Here is a 19,756-nt window from a genome sequence, read left to right as displayed (position 1 = left end):
GTTGTGTTTGAGAGTGATGTGTGTCTCACTTACTGTGTCCCCTTAGTAGACAGCCTGTGCAGTTTTGTGAGAGTGCAGCATGTTTCTGGGGTTGCTTGTATAAATGTACTCAGAAAAGAGAGACGTGTGTGTGTGTGTGTGTGTGTGTGTGTGTGTGTAAGCTGCTTTTATGGGTGTGTGTGTGTGTGTATGTATGTATGTGTGTGTTATGAATGCATAAGAGAAAAATATATTTAAAAAAACTTTATCAGAGGAAGTCCCTAGAGAAAAAAAAAAGCGAGATTGAGTCAAAGTTTTGAATGAAGCATGGATACTCTGTGATGTTTTCTGTTTTTTAAACATAGGAGGCTGTCCTCAGTGCCCCAGTTTGCTATTGTATGTGCTGTATCAGAATATTACTATTGAGTGTTGGCCAGCTTGTTTATATCCATCAAATAAAGGTGACTTTCTTTCTGTCTCCGTTTGTGATTGTTTTTTTTACTTTACTCTAAAGTTAAAATCAGTCCATCTGATTTGTTAATTTAAGTATTTTCTAGTACTAATACAATAACAGTGTGCAGTTTGAGAAATATGTCACTCACAAAATAACTGTTGGTATATCAGTGTGCATTTGTTAAAAAAAAACAAACAAAAAAAAACTGGTTATTCTCCACCCCCCCCTGCACCATATTGGCTTAATTATGTGGTCACATAACAAGGAAACAAAGATGATATTAGTGATTCTAAACAATTTTTTTAATTTTTATTTTGTATTATTTATTGTTTTTTACAAGTGCAAATGAGAATAAGAAAACAGCAATCCCACCTTATGCAACCCATCAAGCTATTCAAAAAAAAAGAAAAAAAAATATAAGAAAAAAAATATTTTAAAAAATATATATGTCTGCTCTCTTCAACTCCATTACCAAGTTTTTTTTTTAGCCAAAATGCTTTTGTTTAGGAGGTTCTGAGATTATACTGTACGAGTTTGTGAATGGATGTTTTGATTTGCTGTTAAATATGGTTCCATGCTCATTAATACAAAGTAACAGCACAATTAAACTGATGTACAAGTGGTCATTTTGTGGGTGAAGTGTTCCTTAAAATGCATGGTATGACTCTCTTGTAAAGTGCACACTCTGCAAAATGATGAAAGAGGAACCCTTATTGCAGCGTTTTACATTCTAATATCAAATGAACATGGAAAAAGGAGCATTCAAATGTAACTATGTGCTACATTGTACACAACACAACTGTACATAAATAAACATATATAAATGTGAACCTAAAGCCTCAGCCATGAGCATTTGGCTCCAGTTATTGACAAGTTTTATTTTTGTTATTGTCAGACTCGCTTTCAGACTGTATTTCAGGTAAGTCTGTCTCCCTTTTTTGGGTTGCTTTGCTGGACTCCTCACATGCATCTGCATCTGTGGAACAGGTAACAGGAACTTTTTCTTTCTCTTTAACCCAGAACTCCTCAGTGACCCGAGTTTTGTAATAACAACAAAGCAAACTCCATCCATTAATGACGACTGTCAAATACAGTTGAAAAGCTTGAGACAAATCCCGTGTGTGGACCTTGAGTTAAGTTTTACCAAACTACTTTTTACAAGGTCAAGAATAAACTTCTAAACTCCTTTTGCTCAGCTCCGTGAATTTTAGAATTATATCTAAAAACAGTGCAGCAAAAAAGAATCATGATCAATCCCAGCCATTGAAAATATATTTTTTTTTAAACTTTGTCTAGAGTCAGTCAGTTGGCACAGAAAGAAGCTGCAATGAGATTTGATTTGTCAAAAAAAAAACAAAAACGCAAATATAAGGGAGGAAATGTTCTTTTTACTTTCTGTACACTGACATTTATTTACAGTTAGATACATTTAGTATTTTATGAAATCTGTCCTAAAACATAATAAAGCTTGAGAGTTTTGCATTATTTTCATGGTTGCTCAGCGGTTCAGGTCAGTTCAGTCAAAAGGTTGCTATGAGAATTTCTCGCACAGATAGAGAAGTGTGACACTTAGACACATCTCTCTAGCTTCATATCAATAACTTACATCACACATAATTCAAGTAAACGCACAACATTCACCTGCTGTGCCTTGCTGAACAACGGCACATGAAATGTTGTTTCTCAACACTTTGGAGCTTTATTTTCCTTTCAGGAAACTGTCTAACAATCGGTCTCCCCTGTCAGAAAGCCAGTACCCTGCCATGGCCGCCACCGCTCCCATGAATACAGATGTGTAGACCAAATCTCCCTTTGCAGCCAGTGTGGCCAGAGCACACAGCACCACCCCGAAGAGCATCTGCTGCAGCACCTCAACCTCGTCATCCTGGATATCCTCAAACAAACCTTTCTCCTGAACGTCTGCACAGGGGAGATAAACATGTGAGAGACTGCAGTAAGGTTACTTGTGTGTGTGTGTGTGTGTGTGTGTGTGTGTGTGTGTGTGTGTGTGTGGGTGTGTGTGTGTGTGTGTGTGTGTGTGTGTGTGTGTGTGTGGGCTCACGAGGCTGCTGCTTCTTTACACAGACACCGTCCTTATGGGTGAATCCTTCAGCGCAGTCGCAGCGGAAAGAGCCCTCTGTGTTAGTACAAATCTCATCCAGACCATGACAGGCGAGTACTCTGTCACTGCATTCATCTATATCTGAGGAAGAATAAAAACAAGTGTATGATCTCATCTCATCAGAGACTTATAGACTGCTGCAGCTCCTTAAGAGCATTTCATGAATGCATGCTGATGAGATAATTCTGTTAAAAATTAGCTTTGATTACCCAAACACTTGGACCCCGTCAGTGTGTACCCAGAGGCACATTTCCTGCAGCGTGCTGGTCCACTACCCATACAGCCCGCACAGGCCGAGTCACAGTCTGAGGAAGGAGTCACCATTTAATTTCTTTTTTTACGATACAATAGGCCACAAGCAAAGTTTCTCTTATTTTTGCTTGTGTCCACAAGTTGTTCTTATTTTGTTAGTAACCAGTGATTGTTTTTTGGGTTCACCAATGTTTCCTCTCTTAATTAAGAGAGTATTTTTCGAGTTGTTGAGACCACTCTTACCACAATAAGAGAAAAATGCCTCACTTTCACAGGCCACAAATTATTGCCCAACACACACACACACACAAAAATAAGTTTTATGTTTGAAGAATGTTTAAAAATTGCATGAATATCATTTAATCAAAATTACTGTGTGTCTCTGTGCAGACCAGAGCTGGAATGTAACTAAATATATTCACTCAAGTACTGTACTTATACTATTAACTGTATGTATCAAATTGTAATTGTAATTGTTGCTCTATTTAAAATTTTTAATGAAATATACTTAAATCTTTGTGCACACATACTTTTACTTTAAATACTTTAATGCATTCCCCTGAAATACATTTACTTTGTGTGTTTTCCACCTGTTTTTCTGACACACCTGCTCTGTATTAGTCTCGTCTCGGTGTTCTCTACCACACCCTTGTTGTCCCTCTTTTTGGCCGTGTCCTCTCCAGCTGTGTCTTGTTCTTGTGATTAGTTTTCTGTGTTTGTATACCTGTGTCTCTCCACTTGTCTTTTGTCAGTTTGTCTGTGTTCATCACTGTATTCATGGTGTGGTTCCCTGCTCTGTTTCCCATGTTCCTGGATGGATTTATCCCTTTGTTCATCATGACATCCTGGTTTGTTTTCAGTTTCGTTTTGGTTCTTCTTTATTTTGGATTTTGAGTTACGCCTACCTGTTTTGGATATGTTTTTTTTTCAGTTGCATTAACCCAATTAAACCTATACAAACTGGCTTGATTTCTTTCAAAAACAAGGGAAGAAGGCAGTGAGCAACTTAACAAGAAATGACCCAAAAAATTGCCAAAAAAGTACAAATTTACAGGACAATGAAATGACCTGCATAAAAGTGCTAGAAAACTGAAGGAATATATACTCAGGTCGCCTGATACATTTTATTGGGTCCTAAAATGGAATTAAAATCCAATACAGCAGGTAGACACATTTTAATTTATTTGCAGTGAGTAGAATCAGAAGGTGTAGACACATATTCAACGAAGTTAATGTTTGTCAGGGCTGGTTTTTTTTTCTTCAGCTGCAGATGAATAATTTGTTACCTGTTTTAGTGCACACTGCAGACATATTATTGCAATTTAAGCAATAAAAATGTTGACTTTTTAAAAAAGGAAACCAATTAATTGTTCATTTAAGAGACCTGTCAAATTTCCCCTTTTTATATTATAATGCTCTTAAATAAAGTGACAGTAATGTCATAAAAATATGCTGAGCATTTATATGTCTTATCCGATTACTTGATTAATTGCTATAATAACTGATAGAATACTGGATAGCTGCAGTAGCAATATCAATAGCTGCATACCTAATATAACAATTATTTTCCTTTCATATTTGTCAGTTTCTTGCTTACTGTCTTTTTCAACATGTTTTGAAAAGAAATCAAACAGAGTAGATTTGAAACTTTATTTGCTTGTGAAATGCTTATGAATGCAGCACAGGAAAACTAGATGTTGATACAGGTTTCAAAGGGTTAAAGCTCGCCTATTGTTAAAACCACCAGCCTGCATGTGGGCCCTCATTTTGAACTGAAACAAAAGTCTAAAACCTAATAATTGGTATTTTTCACTTTTTTCTGACACCTTTATGCTTAGCTATTTTCCCTTTTATTTAATTCCTACTGCTACACATAAATTATGTCTTTAACACCAGTTTTCACCACTGACCTCTGCACTGAAAGGAGCCGTCTGTGTTGAAGCAGTAGCTGTTTGCAGGACAGACGCCCAGTTCAGTGTCGCACTCATCAACATCTAAAACAGACCAGAACATATAAACATTTAGAGCATTAGTTCGCTTGTCTTTTTCTGTTCATGCATGTGATTGTAAGCTCTGTAATCAGTACCTACACAGGTGTTGTTATGAAGCATCCATCCTGCTCTGCACTCCTCACACTGGTTGTTTTGGGAACACTTTGTGCAGGCATCTGGACAGCTGTGCACCTGGGCAGCCAAAAGACAACACAGCCACGCAGCCTGCAGCGAGCTCCTGTGAAATGTCCCGACTCCCATCTGTCCCATCAGGTCCACAAGAAAAAAGCTGTTCATCTTGTCCAAAATGTCACATCCAGGTTTGTTTATAGATGTTTGGAAGTTGAGATCATAAAAAAAACTAGGAACAGATTTCTGGCAAAATGAAGTATATGAGGGATAAAAAAAGCTTCACTTTTGGGATGATCCCAAAATATAGTTTAGTTTATATCCCGTAATTTTTGAATAATAAGCTGCTGATTATTCTGGTGATCAAGGCACAAAGTTTCAGAGGCACTACTTTATGGAACTAGGTTTGGAAAGTAACTAAGTACATTTACTCAAGTAGGGGGCAGCGAGGTTGGTTGGAACAAGGGAACAGCTGGGACTGTGACAATGACATCTAACAAAAACTTTTTTGGTTCTCTTGTCATTTTTCTACCCCCATACTGTTTTTAGTTATACCGTACATAAAAGTCATATTCTGGTCTATCAGTTCGTGCTAACTGTCTGAATTTCTGTCAGCACAGGAGCCCAAAGTGTGTCTGCTCTCCCTGGGACAGTTAGGACAGTATTGTTTATAGTTCCTGCCTTGTGACAAATCAACAAAAAGTAGACAAAAACAAGACAAAGGCTTTCCCTTATTGAATAAGACCCACTGTGAAGTAATTAACTTAATGTTTACTCAAATGGCAGAAGTCAGAAACCATTTTATCCCCCCCTCAAAATACCCTGTGCTGCATAGGGAATTTTATGAAAATATAGTAATTTCACACAAAAAAGTGTGAACAAATAATATTGTAAATATAAGGTCCTCAAATTTAGACTACAAACTATTATTATTATTATTATTATTATTATTATTATATTTATATTATATATATATATATATATATATATATTTGTGTTTATTTTTATCCCAGAACAAGGTGTCCAACCCATCCCACAGAGGCCGATATTTGGGAAAATACACTCATGTCACAAATGTAACACGTAACAAAATTGTGCCTTTCACTTTTGGGTTGGGCTTGATTATTTGTTAGCAGACACCCAAATCTGTTCAGGTATCTTATTATTGTCATAACAGTGTAAGTAATCTGAGAGTAAAGTTATTGTGTGGATACAAAAGTGTCCCAACCAACCCCACTCTCCCCTACTATGCCTAATTACCATTTTCAGGTACTTCACTGTAGTACTTTAATTTCCTGCAACTACATGTAAGAGACATAATATTGTACTTTTACTAAACAGTAACTCCAGTTTCAGTTTTAAATACAAACCTATAATAATTATCACGAATAATATTGCATTGTCATAGGTCAAATTACCACAGAATATATACTAATATATATATACTAATAATTAATAGCTCGATCGCAACCATCTGTCAAATTACTGCTTTGCATGCTTAATATAACATTACTCTGAAATGAGTACTTTTCCATTTTAAAACACTTTTTTTCTGGTAATGCTTCCGTACTTTTACACAAGTAAAACACACCAATCGTTGAAATGCGCATCACAGCAAACACAAGACTTGAGCTGAGGGTTTTATTTACCTTCTCTCTGTTTATTCCTCTGAGTCTGAACTTTGTCAAAGTTTAAACGCAGTGAGCTGAGACGCACTTGTCTTACTTCAGCACATTGGTGTGTTTGATTACATAAAATAAACCGGACATCCCGCGCGAGCGGTGCATGCAGCACCCTCACAGCACCGCTCCTCCGGCATGTAATAAAGTTATTAACAAGCGCTTCTCTGTGTCCTTAAACTGACACTAGATGGCACCAATAAAATCCACCGCTCCTCAGACAGCTGGCCAATCACAGTCCGAGATCCGCCAGGCACAAAAATAAACCCATTTATTTATAGACAAGTGCTGACAGAGCTACAGCACATGAATATAATTAGTCTAAGAGATTTTAGGTTAAACATTTTGAAGTTTAAAGGAAGAATCTGGTCATATATATGTATATATCACTATCAACAAATCAAAAATAAAGACCACAATAAACAATGAAATAATGTAAAAAATAAGTACACTCTGATATTTCTGTGCCATAGACAAGGTTCTCTTAAAATTGTTAAAAACATTTCAACATTATATTCAAAACAATTTGTGTCCAACAGACACTCTCCTTTTTTTTCTTAACAAGACTTTCAGTGATTTTTTAGTAGTAGTCCCCAACTGGTACAATATTTTGTTAGCCAAAAACTACAGTGTCCTGACCAATTGCCAACATTTTTAAAGAAAACAGGCATCTTCTTAAAATTTTGAGAATTTTTTTCCTTTTAAATTTCTGGGTAATTTTTCCAAACATTTGCCAAATTTTCTCTTTTTTTGGGTGATTTTTTTTCTTTAAAAAGCCGAAAATGTTTATGCACGTCCAATCCACAGCTGAAAATAGACCCCAACTGATACACTATTTTAGTAAAATTAGCTAAAGACTATAGTGTCCTGACCAGCAGAAGATCATTGTTTGGTAAATGTTGACATGGCTGTGTTCACCCCTGGCAAAATGCAGCAAAATATTTCTTTAATTAGAAACAGCGGTCCCTTCAACACTGTGTTGCGTTACTGTGCGCACATCTTTTAATACTGCAAGGTTTGTTACGTATAACTCATAGGAGCCTTATTAGCTTTGGAAAACTTACGTTAACTTGCCAAGGTTAGTGAGAAGGCATTGCTCAAAGCTCATTGCACATCATTTCACAATGTGTCAAGGAAACATGCTGTTCAGCCTGAAATCGTAGCAAAACAGCACCATTTTGAGATTGAACGTGGCCGTGGGTTGGGGCTAAAAACTCAGGGAAAACAGGGAAATGAGGTTGGAAAGTACTGAGAAATGGATTGTTGGTCATTTCATGGTATTTCGATTGGCGGAGTCTCACCACGCAGGGCTGCACACAGTGAAACTGAGTGGAGAGATGAAGACAAAAGCACAGAGAGAGAGAGAGGAGAGATCAGTCAGTCAGTACATTATATGTCCCCATGACTGATCTCTTATTGTCTTGTGCGGTATCCTCACTTTGTAGTTGTCACAAGATACAGTAGAACATAAGACCATGATCAACCTACTGCCACCCTCTGGAAAACCAAGGTAAACAATGACATTTTTAACAGTACATTAGACTGATGGATCTGGGGGGGCCCCAAAAGACTGCTCGCCTGGAGCCCCCAAATGGCTAAGTTCGCCACTGGTTTAAGGTCAGCACATAAGAGATATTATTTATTTATACATATTTATTTTCATTTGACAAAATGTAAACAATACAACAACACGTGGGCTTAAAACACAATGAAGTAGAGCATATTGCAAGAATAAAGTGCAATTAGTTCAAACCAGAGATGTTTCTAGCATTAGAAGACATTAAGGGCTTTCTTTAAAATTTCCAACATTTTTAAAGAAAAGAGGTATGTTTTCATTAAAAAAAACAAACAAAAAAAAACAAACAAAAAAATGCAGTTATTTTCTTTTTTTAAATTTTGGCTTTTTTTCCTTTTAAATTTTGGGGTATTAAAAAAACAAAAACATTTGTCATTTTTTTTTCTTTAAATATTTTCAGGTGATATTTATTTATTAATTTATTTTCTAAGTAATTTTTTGTCAATTGTTTTCAATTTTTAATGACAACATGACTTCCAAAATGTGTAGGCTCACCGAAAAACAATCACAAAAAATGACCCCATATATCAAAGCAAAAAACTTTCAAAACAGAACTTATCATTGAATTTTCAAATTTCAGATGGCCCTCATCACCACATCATGTGGGACAAACACATGCATTTTCCCTGGGTCACTGAGGTAGGCTCAACGACAATTTGTGTAAAAGAAAAAAAAAGACAGTTCTTCACAAACTCGATATGGTTGCGAGTCACTTTAGGTCCATTCAAAATGGGCCTGTGACCCACCAGTTGGGAACCAGTGTTGTGGAGCAATGCAGACACAAAATAGTGGGTCCAGTAGTATTCAAGACTAGCTGCAGACAGACAGATGAACATACACATAGTGCACCAATCATACATGATCCCTGCCAGGCGTAATAACAATAAAGATCACTGCCAGCCAGCCTACTATAACGGCCAGTTTATTTCATCCACAGTTTGAACGAACGCTTCCTTCATATGCACGGAGCAGCAATAACAAGAATAATTTACATGCGCTTCAAAGGCTTTGTCTCCAAGTTTTCCTCATCTCCAACATATTTACAGTGTGAGTTCTTGTTTAGTCCCTTTTCAGTCTTTATTCTCCATCCATCTGGAGGATTCCACTTCCACCCTGTCCATGTCCTGCCTGACACCGTCCTCGTCCCTCCCACAGTGAGCTCGCACAGGAAAGCCTGAGTCTGAGAGGGAAGCTGGAACAGGGGCAGCCCCTGAAGCAGCTCTGGTAGACTCCTGTCACTGGTCGGATGGGAGTCAAAGTTCACCAGAAGAAAACGTTCTCCGGCTCTGCCCACCTGCTTGTTGGCATGGATGAGGCACAGCGAGGCCGTGAACATGTCAGAGTAAGGTGAGCAAATCTGAGGGAGACCCCTGTCTTCTCCCTTCGTTTTGATAACCTCTTTGCTCCGGAGGATCCACTCCTCTGCTCTCTCCAAGGCTTTGCGAGTCAGGGCGAGCACAACTCGGCCGCCCTGGCTGTTCAGCTCCAGTAGCTGGGAGTGCAGCCATGGCAGAGGCCCCATAGTGCACTGCTCCTTTCTTGTCCACTGGTCCACAGACACACTGAAGCCCTGGTTACGAAGCTGGAGGCCGAGTCGACACACTGACTCCGAAACAACATCATCCACATCTGGGGGGCTCAGCAGCACCACGTGACCCTTTCTGCCAACTTCAGAACAACAATGTCAATCGTGATTTCAAGATTTTTATTTTTTTTTTTATCTTTTTAGTATTACAAGAAAATACTCACTTTTTACTAAGCCGCCGTGCCGACAGCTCCATACCCATTCTATAAAAGTCAGAAAATTAAAAGAAAATATATGAGGGCTTCGCAAAAATACACCTCAATTCAGCGCCACAAGTAAATGATTCCTTTACCTTGATTCTCTCAAAGAGGGCCATAAGCAATTTAACAAATGACCAAAAATGAGCAAACTGACAAGTTAGGCTTATAAGATTACCTGAAAATTAGCACAATTTTCTTTTCCTTTTTTTTTTTTAGATAATTTTCCAGTGATACTCTCTCTCACTACCTAAAGATTTGCCTATAAATGTTGAATGAATGAATGCATTTGAGGCAAGAAATAGTCAATGCAGTGACAGAATCTTGATTCATTTTTGATCGGCACTGACTCGTTTGATGGTATGACCGCAGTTCATAAGCAGTAACAAACAGCTGCATTAGAGACTCCATTGATTCATTGTTTTCCAGATTATCTGTCTCATGTCCTACTGTCTGCATGTAGTGACAATTTCAACAAATTTCACAAAAAGTTATCTTTATAAAACTTTCCGCCTATAGCTGTAATGCGAAAAAAAAGGAAAAAAGAGTAAGACTCACTCTTGACAAAGTCACAAAGGAGATAAACTATGAGCACAGTCAAGCACAACAGCAGTATGACACCAACAACCAGGAGACTCCACCGGTGCCTGTCAGCTGCAGGCAGAACAAACAAAAACGATAAACAAAAAACCCCAAACATTTATTTAAGAATTAGCTGATCATTTTTGTAATAATAAACGGTGTCAGAACTCACAGTTTGTGAAACAGACTGGATCTCGGTCATCTCCCATTCCCTGTACTTTTACCTACACAAATGGATAAACATAAAAAAGTTACTCAACGAAAGTCATAAAATATATTATACTGTATACAACTCACAGGAAGACAGCTGCAAATACTTTACCATCACACATGGTGAGAGCTGAAGGTCAATGTTTTCAAACACCCCTGTTATTTCCTGAAAAGGACACAATTGAAAATCTACAGTCAGTCTTACACAGTCATGATGTGCAGCTAGGCATCATTCAAACCCACAAAATTTTTTTTTTTTTCATAAAAACAGAAATTGCAAAGATTTGCAATGATGAATGTCAATTTAAAATTTGAGAATTTCTTTTTACATTTTGCACAAGACATCTAGGATATTTCCATTTGATTTAATGGTGCAGCCATAAAAAATCTGTATAAACATTAAATAGCTTCATTTAACCCATTGAAACCTGAGAAAGTTGTCTTGATTTCTTTCATGGGAAAGAAACATGGGAATAAGGCAATGAGTAACGTAGGAGGAAATGACCCAGAAATTAACAAGAAATTATTTAAGTAACTTAATACTTAAATCATTAAGTACAAGAAAATTACCTGAAAATTAGATAAGGACAACAAAAAAACCCACCTAAAATAAAAACGAAAACAAACAAACAAAAATAAAGACGAAGGAGAAAAAACAAATAAGGCTAAAAAAGACCTGGAAAAAGTGTTTAAAAATCTTTAATAATTCTGCAACATCATTTTTAAAATGGAATTATGCTAATTATAAATATAGATTTTTTTTTTTTTTTTACCTTTTTTCTTTTTTTCCTTAATTATTTTTTCCTTGCTTTTTAAAAAAATATTTTCTAAATCCACTTATTAAAAATATATATATATTCTTTATTATTTTGCAGTTTGCAGGACATTTCTTGCCATGCTGCGCATTGCCCGTTTCCCATGTTTTGGAAAGAAATCAAACCAATTCGCTCAGTGGTCAAAACAGGTTAAGGGTTGAGACAGAATATGTATTTGACATTGTCAGATGTGGTGGAATAATATGATTTTCCAAATTTTAAGCACTGTGGAATTAAAAGGGGAACTCCGTGGTTAACATGATAGGCAACAAGGCTCAGTAATAAAGTTTCTTACCCACAGTCCCTTGTTGTTTTGTGTCCATGTGCCACTCCCCAGCTGCTGCCTGAAGCCCTTCATCTCCCTGCAGCTGCTCTCTTTGACGCAGGGCCACACTTCACCCTCCAGCCTGCAGGGGGCAGACAGGTTCCAGGACAGCATGCTCTGCCGGTTGTGCATTTGACCTCGGCTCAGAGACACTGACACATTCTGCCACACGTTATTTTTGAGGAATGCTGCGATGGACACAAGGTAAATATCAGCATACCAAAGGTAAACTGCCAACACTTCATCCTGTAAACTGACACTTGATGATTTAGACAACTCACATGTGTTCACGAAGGGGCAGCTTAGAGTGCGTCTCGACCTCTGACCATCCTCATCCCACACCTATAAACACACACACACACACACACACACACACACACACACACACACACACACACACACATACACACACTTAAGTGTTCATATCCTTAACTTATGTAATGTTATAATAATACACCATTAAAATACTCTGTTACTAGTAAAAGTCCTGTGTTGAAAATGGTACTTAAGTAAAGTAAGTATAATCAGGAAAATTTACTTTGGAATGAAAAGAGCCCAATGCAGAGAAATCTTTAAAAAATTCAGAAAACACCCCAAACCTCAAAATTATATATATATATATATATATATATATATATATATATATATATATATATATATATATATATATATATAAACACACCACCAAAACTCAAAATTATTTAAAAAAGATGAAAAAAGTCAAAATGATGAAAAATAGAAAATATTTTCAAAACTTAAACTTATAGAAAAAAAACACACCTCCCAAAACTCAAAATTCTCAATAAATAAAAATAAGAAAACATAAAAAATAAAAATTTTAAATAAAATTGAAAACAACAACCCCCAAAAGTAAGACTTAAATGTTCAGCAAAAGAGTCGGCAATTCATTTTTTTGTGAATTGACTGATTAATCAACTAATTGTTGCAGCAGTGCTTGTATAAACTATTTGGTAGTTTAATTTATAACAAACATACTTGATAAGCCCTTCTTATTTTTTTTTATGCAAAAATCCTAATTTGTAAGTAACTAACACTGTCAGATAAATGTAATTAAGTAAAAAGTTCAATATGTCCCTCTGAAATATAGTGGAGTAAAAGTATAAAGTCAAAAAAAATACTCAAGTACCTTGAATACATACTTGAGTACAGTACCTTAGTAAATGTGCTAAGTTACATTCCACCACTGTGTATCAGTCATATCGGTCTTTATAGACACAAAACTGTTGATGAGGTAGTAAGCAATCATGACGATACCTGGAGACACATGCAGGGAGTCACAGAGTTCAGTGGGATGGTCATCCTGTTCCATTTCTGCAAAGTAAAATTAAAAAAAAAGTTTTTTGCATGCACAATATTGGATTGGATGTGATCAAGTCTCCTGTGTAGTGGCATTAACATCATATAATGCATACTCTTATCATGATGGCCAGTGCAGATGGACACATAAGATGCAATTCTTTCAATGTAATTAATATTCATTCATTGTGCAAAATAAGAAAAACAATTCAACCTAGGGTTGATGTTTTGTACATGTTGACTTTATCAGTTAAATAAAAAAAAAAAAATCTGTCATATAGGCAGAAATCGCAGATTCTGATATTTCTTTTTTAAGCCAATATCTGCTGATTATTTGCTCCAATATTAGTGTACATCCTTAATAAATGCTTAACATTTTGTTTGAGGATAATAAAATGAATGTATTTCAATTTTGGAATGTTGATTGGATAAAAAAAGCAATAAGTACTGTATATGGCAGCTTGGGTTTTTTGGATTTTGTGATTGTATTTTTTTTTAAACTTTGAATGCATTGCTTTTTTTGTAGGTTGTTGTAGTGCTACTTTTACATACGCAAAAAGGCAAAAAAAAACCAAAACTCCATTGATAAATGTGAATGCCACCAAAATTAGGCGCTTATATACAACATTGACCTGACATATTCCATTTCTCTCGTACTGGACGCACACAGAGGGGAGGCTTTCATTCCTGCCAGCAAACTGCAGCTCCACCCGATTCATCTCTGTATTAATTACGCTGCTGAATCTGGGCACTGAAAAGAGGAAAGAAAAAAAAATCCAGTCCAGGTCCCCAAAGACAAATACAGAAACAAAACCAACATGTGTATTGTGGAGATTATTTACCACGACACTCTTGTACACGTTCCTGCAGCTTCGGGCACACTGTTGACAAATAACACAGAATGAATGTGTCACTACTTGAAGCAGCCAGATATGACCTCAACAGGTAGTTAAAGACCAAACTTTACCTTCATCTAGAGAGGGAGCAACAATTTCTTGACTTAGATGTGACTGTTTAGCGGAATAAACCATCACATGACTGCTGAAGGAAACCCCCGCGGGCTCACTGATCACAATGGAAAACTGTAAAAGTGACACACAAACATTAGTAACATTTCCAATGCAGGACTTTTACTTGAAACAGAGTATTTTCAAAGTATTGTATTAGTACTTTTTTAAGTAAAGGATGTGAATACTTTGCCCACCACTGCCATATTGACATTACAGACTTTATATTCCAGTACAGGGAGGACACAGTACCTTTGGCTGGTTTTGCTGAGTAAGAGCTGTGTGATTAACCATAAACTCCACCTTCTTGCATGTGGGCATGCACGAAATTGCACCGTAACACACTGTCACAGACGCTGTTGCAACACAGAAAAGGTGCGGCTCAGGAAACTGTTGAAATAGTCATGATGAACTAACGTGTAACAACAGCACTCAAACTCCACACTTAAAAGGCCATACCAGTGTTTTCTCATGTTTAAACTAACTTTGAACTGAGTATGTTTAACGTACATTGTAAATATGTGCATGTATTTTACTGACAAAACAAAACATAGGGTTTTACTGTGACCCATTTACTCCACTAGATTTAAGCTGATCTCAGTAAAACATTTAAGCCAGTTTTGTATTTTTGATCAAAATAAGTGTGATAGTGGGGCGGCATAACTCAATACATCATAACAATTGTTCAATTTGTGATAAAAAGCACCAAATTTGGCAGACATGATTATGGATACATTAGAAACGAATCTGGGCATTGGGCCATCACAAACTCTGACCCTTGTTGCCGTGGCAACCATTTCTCAAAATGACTGCCAGCGGTTGATAAAATTTCTTATCTGGTTTGATCCACATGCAATATGGACATAATCTAGATCCTAGTAACCCTGAGAAGCAAATAAAATACTCGCTAACAATTCTGTGGACATTTATAAAATAATTGGTCATTTCACTATATTGTATTTTCATTATATTATGCCGTGAATCAGTAAAGATTGTTCTAATATTTTGGTGGATACCAGAGCAAGTGTGGCACAGATTTTTTTATATCTATTGGCCAAGTTATTTATGTGTTATTCATGTATGCACTTTATTTTGCATGTTTACAGACACCTCCATTTAATTTTAAGCATTTCTATTTTGAGTAATAAAGGCATGAGATTACCTGTGGGTACACAAGCTGTGAGCTCTCACTGTATTCTTCAATTGGCAACTAGCACCTAATACCAGTAACACCACTGAAGACCAGCCAACTCACTGGTTGGCTTGCCATCATTCTGTAAAAGCACTTTTACAAGTTTTACATGTCATTTTTACATGTCTATATTGTTGTGTTCAGGTTATTGTGCCTTGTTACGATGCTTGAGTAAATGGCAGTGCTAGGTACTGTAAAAGAGTACATTAGTATATTACATACGCCAAAGTACACTACATTTATACAGGAAATACTGCATTCTGATAGATATTTGACACTGATAGGTTAGGTACGGCACCTATCAGAATGACCTCCGCCACATTTAACTACATTTACACAGGAAGCATTCCACTCTGATAGACATTTGTAACTGAAAGAATGAACTCCACCACCTGACAAAATGACCTATGCCTCCTTTAACTACATATATAGGTAATTAGTATATTCTGATAGATATTTGCAGCTGACAGAATAACCTACTGAACCTATCAGAATGACTTCCGTCACATTTAACTGCATTTATACAGGAAATACTACATTTTGATAGACATTTGTAGCTGACAAAATAACCTACGTCAACTACCAGAATGACCTACACCATATTTAACTACATCTATGAAGGAAGTAGTACATTCTGATAGATATTTGTAGCTGACAGACTGACCGACTTTAAATGGAAATAGTGAATGAATATTTGTCATTGAGAGACATATTATTATTTTGAGATGAGGGTGATTTTGTCAATATATTTTGTATTGTTCCACTTAAATGCAGTTGGCAGTTAGCATCTAATACCAGTAATAATAATAATAATACCTAATAACAACAATAATAGATAGATAGATGGATATTTGTGTTCTTTAAGTTACAGTATCTTAGTGCTTTCAAGGAAATGTTGACATGGCAGAAATGAAGCAACCATTTACACAAATATACCAAACTACAGGTAATTTTACAGTATCCTTGCCAACACTTTACTCAGTTAATCTTCCAGTAAATACTTCCTAACATCCCACAACACGTCCCACAACAGATCACTATCAAATCTTGGATGTCGTTCAAAATAGTTTCTCCTATTAATCACCATGTGAAAACCATTTGATAAAGTATGAGCACGTTGTTTTTTGTGTTACTTAGATGGTGTGAGAAACACTTAAAGGAGCAGTGCGTGGGATTTAGTGGCATCAAGCTGAGGACTGAAGATTGCAACCAGCTGAAACTTGTCCTGTGTGCAAAGCATGGACTGGAGATTAGAATCCCTCAGTGTTCATGGTTCAGGAGGTTTTTACTCGGAGCGGTAATAACCACAGAGGTCCCTTCCTTTCCAAAACAAACTTGGGTATGTAAGCCCCTTGAAATCTTGATTGACAACTGTTTATTAGACTGTGTTAAGACACCTTTTACAAGCATTTAAACTTTTGAACCCTGAGCAAATTTATTCTTTTTTTTTTTTCAAACACATTGGGAAAAAAGTAATCAATAACTTGGCATGGAATGTCCCACTAACTGCTAAAACAATTGGTGAAAAATGGCAAGAAAATGACCTAAAAATTAGCTTTAAAAAGAGAGAGAGCGAGAATCATAAAATAAATATCAAATAACTAGGGAAAATATCAAGAAAAAGATGTGTATAATTATTATTATTGTTATATATTTGAAATAAGGTTATAACTCACCTGTTAATATTTAATTAAGGCTTTAAGTTACAAATAAGTACAGAGCCGCTTAAAGTGACAGGCTGTCTGCTGATAATGTCCTTGGCTTCTCAGTCAAATTAACCTCTTGCTCCTTCACATCTACACCCATTCACCCGAATCCCAAGATGTTGATCCCCGAAGTGCCAAACTCACTTCAAAACAGCAGTTCACAAACCAGTGGATGACCTCATGGTAGCTACACCCATTCTTTTATGTTATCTATGGTTAAAACGGCCACTACAGTCAGACAAATTATTTTTAAAAATTGTGGTTTACTTTGGGAGAGGGTTGATAGTGATGCAAAGGCTAATTAATGGATTTAAACAACTGGTATGGTCCTTTAAGAGCAACTTTTAAAGTAAAAGCAGGCTGCATGTAGCCATACCTTTTGGATTCCTCTCCATCTCCTTAGTATAATCCTCTTCATCATGCCCAGAGTGGCCTTCATCCTCCATGTCTTTGTCCAGTATGATGTTAATCTCTGCTTCTATCACCAGACATAAAACACACGGCGCCTGGTCCCTGCAGCAGAGCTTGAAATATGGAGTCAGGTTTTGGATATCCACGGCGCTATTCCCCGCCACAATAAGAGGTATCGCATCCTTCATGGTGCAATCAGAGAGACCCTAAAAGGATCCAAAATTCATCACATTTTTACTGAATGGTAAATATTTGCTGTTCTGGGGGCCATGTTGTGATTGAGGTAGGTCTATATTTATTGTGACAAATTTGGCAGATGGTTATGTCCCTGTGTCTGCTTAATTAAATGTTTGAGAATAAAACACTTTATCTGTGGAAATGGAAATGGACACATTAGAGCCGGCTACACCAGCGCTAAAAGGAAATTAAAAGTGTAATCTGTCAACAAAACCAGTATGTATCATACTGCGACACAGGAAATGTGTGCTTCAGTGTATCCCAGCAGTGTTAATTCTCCAGTACCTGCAAGCAAATGACTCCATCGCTGTCATATCTAACAATCTCCGGACCACAGGCGCACATGCGTAGAGTCAGTAAAATGCAAAAAATGAACCATCCAGACAGGAACATTTTGGCTGAGGACTGAAATTTCCGAAAATGGTCCTACAGCATTTTTGTCCAAACAGCTATCTCCAGGAGGGGCATGAGAACCTTGTTAAACAAGTTCAGTGTCTTCGTCCTCATCGTGACTTCAGGCTCGAGATTAACTTGAAGATAAGTTAAAACTGCATGCTGAGACAACGAGCCAAGATATTAGAGTTGGCTGATGGGTTTCACTTCGTTTTTGGCCTGAGGAGGAAAAGACATAAATTACTACAGTTATAAGCAGTTGCGTCACACGTTTCTTGTGAATGAAACTTTACCGTTGCTATTTTTTCTCTTTTAAACACAAACAGGCTTTAACTGCTTTCTGGTGTATGATTAACTTGATTTGTAAAGTTCACAGATCCTTTAAAATGACTGTTACTTTGTAAGATCTGTGTTGATTTTACAAAAAAAAAGAAATCTATGAAACTGATAGCCTTGAAAAATGTAAGTATATATAATTATTAGTCTTAATTTATGTTTACTTCATATCTAATTGAGTTGACTTAAAACAGTTATATTTTCTTAGTTTTGTGAAGTTTTTGAAACTTAAAAATGGTGAGATTAATTAAATTAATCTTTCTAAATTTTAACAAGTTCAGTAAATCAAGTATACTGTGCTATATGTTTGTATTCTGCCGGTGTAAACTAGTGAATCATATAAGCAAATTATTGAACATGTTTAGAAAACAGAACCAGATCTCCAAACTTCATTTTTGGCAAAATTGTCATGATCAAGTGAAGTCAGACAAATTTGGTTTACTGAAGTTACTAACACTAAGAAGGAACAAGGTAATTTCACTTGTCATTTTTAAGTTGAAACAGTTTCGCAAAAATTCAGTAAATATATCTAAATTTCAAGTAAACTTAACAATTAGATATAAAGTCTCCACAACTTAAGATTTATAGTTATAGTTACTTACATTTTTTAAGGTGTTTCCAAAATATTTAAAACTTTTAAAGTGTATAGTCGCTACTTAAAACAAGCATTTAACAAGCAAACAGTGCTGCGACATATAATAAAACAAGAGTATAACAATGTAACATCAGAAATGATATCAAATTACTCCTTTTAACACATAAAAATACTATCTAGGTTACTTACTGTTTTTAATAATCCACTCCAAGTAAGTCTATCCTCAGATCAGCTGTTTACGTGTTCAAAGTTTCCTAGAAGTGTTTGAGTAATGTGAAAATCTAACTACACAGCACGTCCCTGTCCTGAGTCACACCTCCCTCCCTCCCTCTCTCTTTCTCTCACTCTCTGTCTGTTTGTCTATCTCTGATTTAGTCTTAACACAGTCCGCCGCCACGTCAAACGCACATAACTCTGAAACTTCCTTCTCTGGCTTTTTCATTACAGTGAAACCAGCACCGCCTAGGTGGGTCAAAGTCCAAAACTATTATTTTCATCAGAGCAAGACTCCACCCTGAACACTTTGTTAAAGTAGCTTCATACACAGCGCTGCTTTTTAAACATAGTTAGGTCTTAATTGCTGGTTTGTTGTGCTTTGCTTTGTTATGTAAATTTGGCAAACAACCTTCCTTTCTCGCTGACTGTGCCGTGATAAACAAGTTTATT

General features: G+C 36.4%; 2 protein-coding genes across 3 annotated transcripts; both read right to left on the bottom strand.

Moving 5' to 3' along the window:
• Nucleotides 1-817: 817 nt before the first annotated feature.
• Nucleotides 818-6,686, bottom strand: creld1a (CRELD disulfide isomerase 1a). 2 transcript variants are annotated; one of them, XM_088090308.1, is made up of 6 exons: nucleotides 6,577-6,686; nucleotides 4,894-5,059; nucleotides 4,718-4,801; nucleotides 2,765-2,860; nucleotides 2,496-2,636; nucleotides 819-2,353 (listed from the first exon to the last, which is right to left on the bottom strand). In XM_088090308.1, exons 2-6 carry the CDS (start codon nucleotides 5,057-5,059, stop codon nucleotides 2,133-2,135), a joined length of 708 nt encoding a protein of 235 aa, XP_087946434.1. In that variant the 5' UTR covers nucleotides 6,577-6,686; the 3' UTR covers nucleotides 819-2,132. The 2 variants fall into 2 exon arrangements, with proteins under 2 accessions (XP_087946432.1, XP_087946434.1); XM_088090306.1 differs by lacking the exon at nucleotides 6,577-6,686 and having other exon boundaries at nucleotides 818-2,353; nucleotides 4,894-5,344.
• Nucleotides 6,687-8,241: 1,555 nt separating this feature from the next.
• il17rc (interleukin 17 receptor C) lies at nucleotides 8,242-19,440 on the bottom strand. Its single transcript, XM_042494002.2, has 15 exons — nucleotides 19,280-19,440; nucleotides 18,052-18,378; nucleotides 17,495-17,735; nucleotides 14,473-14,576; nucleotides 14,181-14,295; nucleotides 14,056-14,094; nucleotides 13,846-13,964; nucleotides 13,172-13,228; nucleotides 12,178-12,238; nucleotides 11,867-12,084; nucleotides 10,869-10,922; nucleotides 10,719-10,770; nucleotides 10,523-10,618; nucleotides 9,932-9,970; nucleotides 8,242-9,850 (listed from the first exon to the last, which is right to left on the bottom strand). Exons 2-15 carry the CDS (start codon nucleotides 18,157-18,159, stop codon nucleotides 9,171-9,173), a joined length of 1,983 nt encoding a protein of 660 aa, XP_042349936.2. The 5' UTR covers nucleotides 18,160-18,378; nucleotides 19,280-19,440; the 3' UTR covers nucleotides 8,242-9,170.
• Nucleotides 19,441-19,756: the final 316 nt, after the last annotated feature.

This window comes from Plectropomus leopardus, chromosome 2 (genome assembly GCF_026936395.1).
Source record: "Plectropomus leopardus strain MGB_pleo_1.0 chromosome 2, ASM2693639v1, whole genome shotgun sequence".
In the NCBI taxonomy this organism is placed as follows: domain Eukaryota; kingdom Metazoa; phylum Chordata; class Actinopteri; order Perciformes; family Serranidae; genus Plectropomus; species Plectropomus leopardus.
This window is presented reverse-complemented; position numbering and strand designations above follow the sequence as displayed.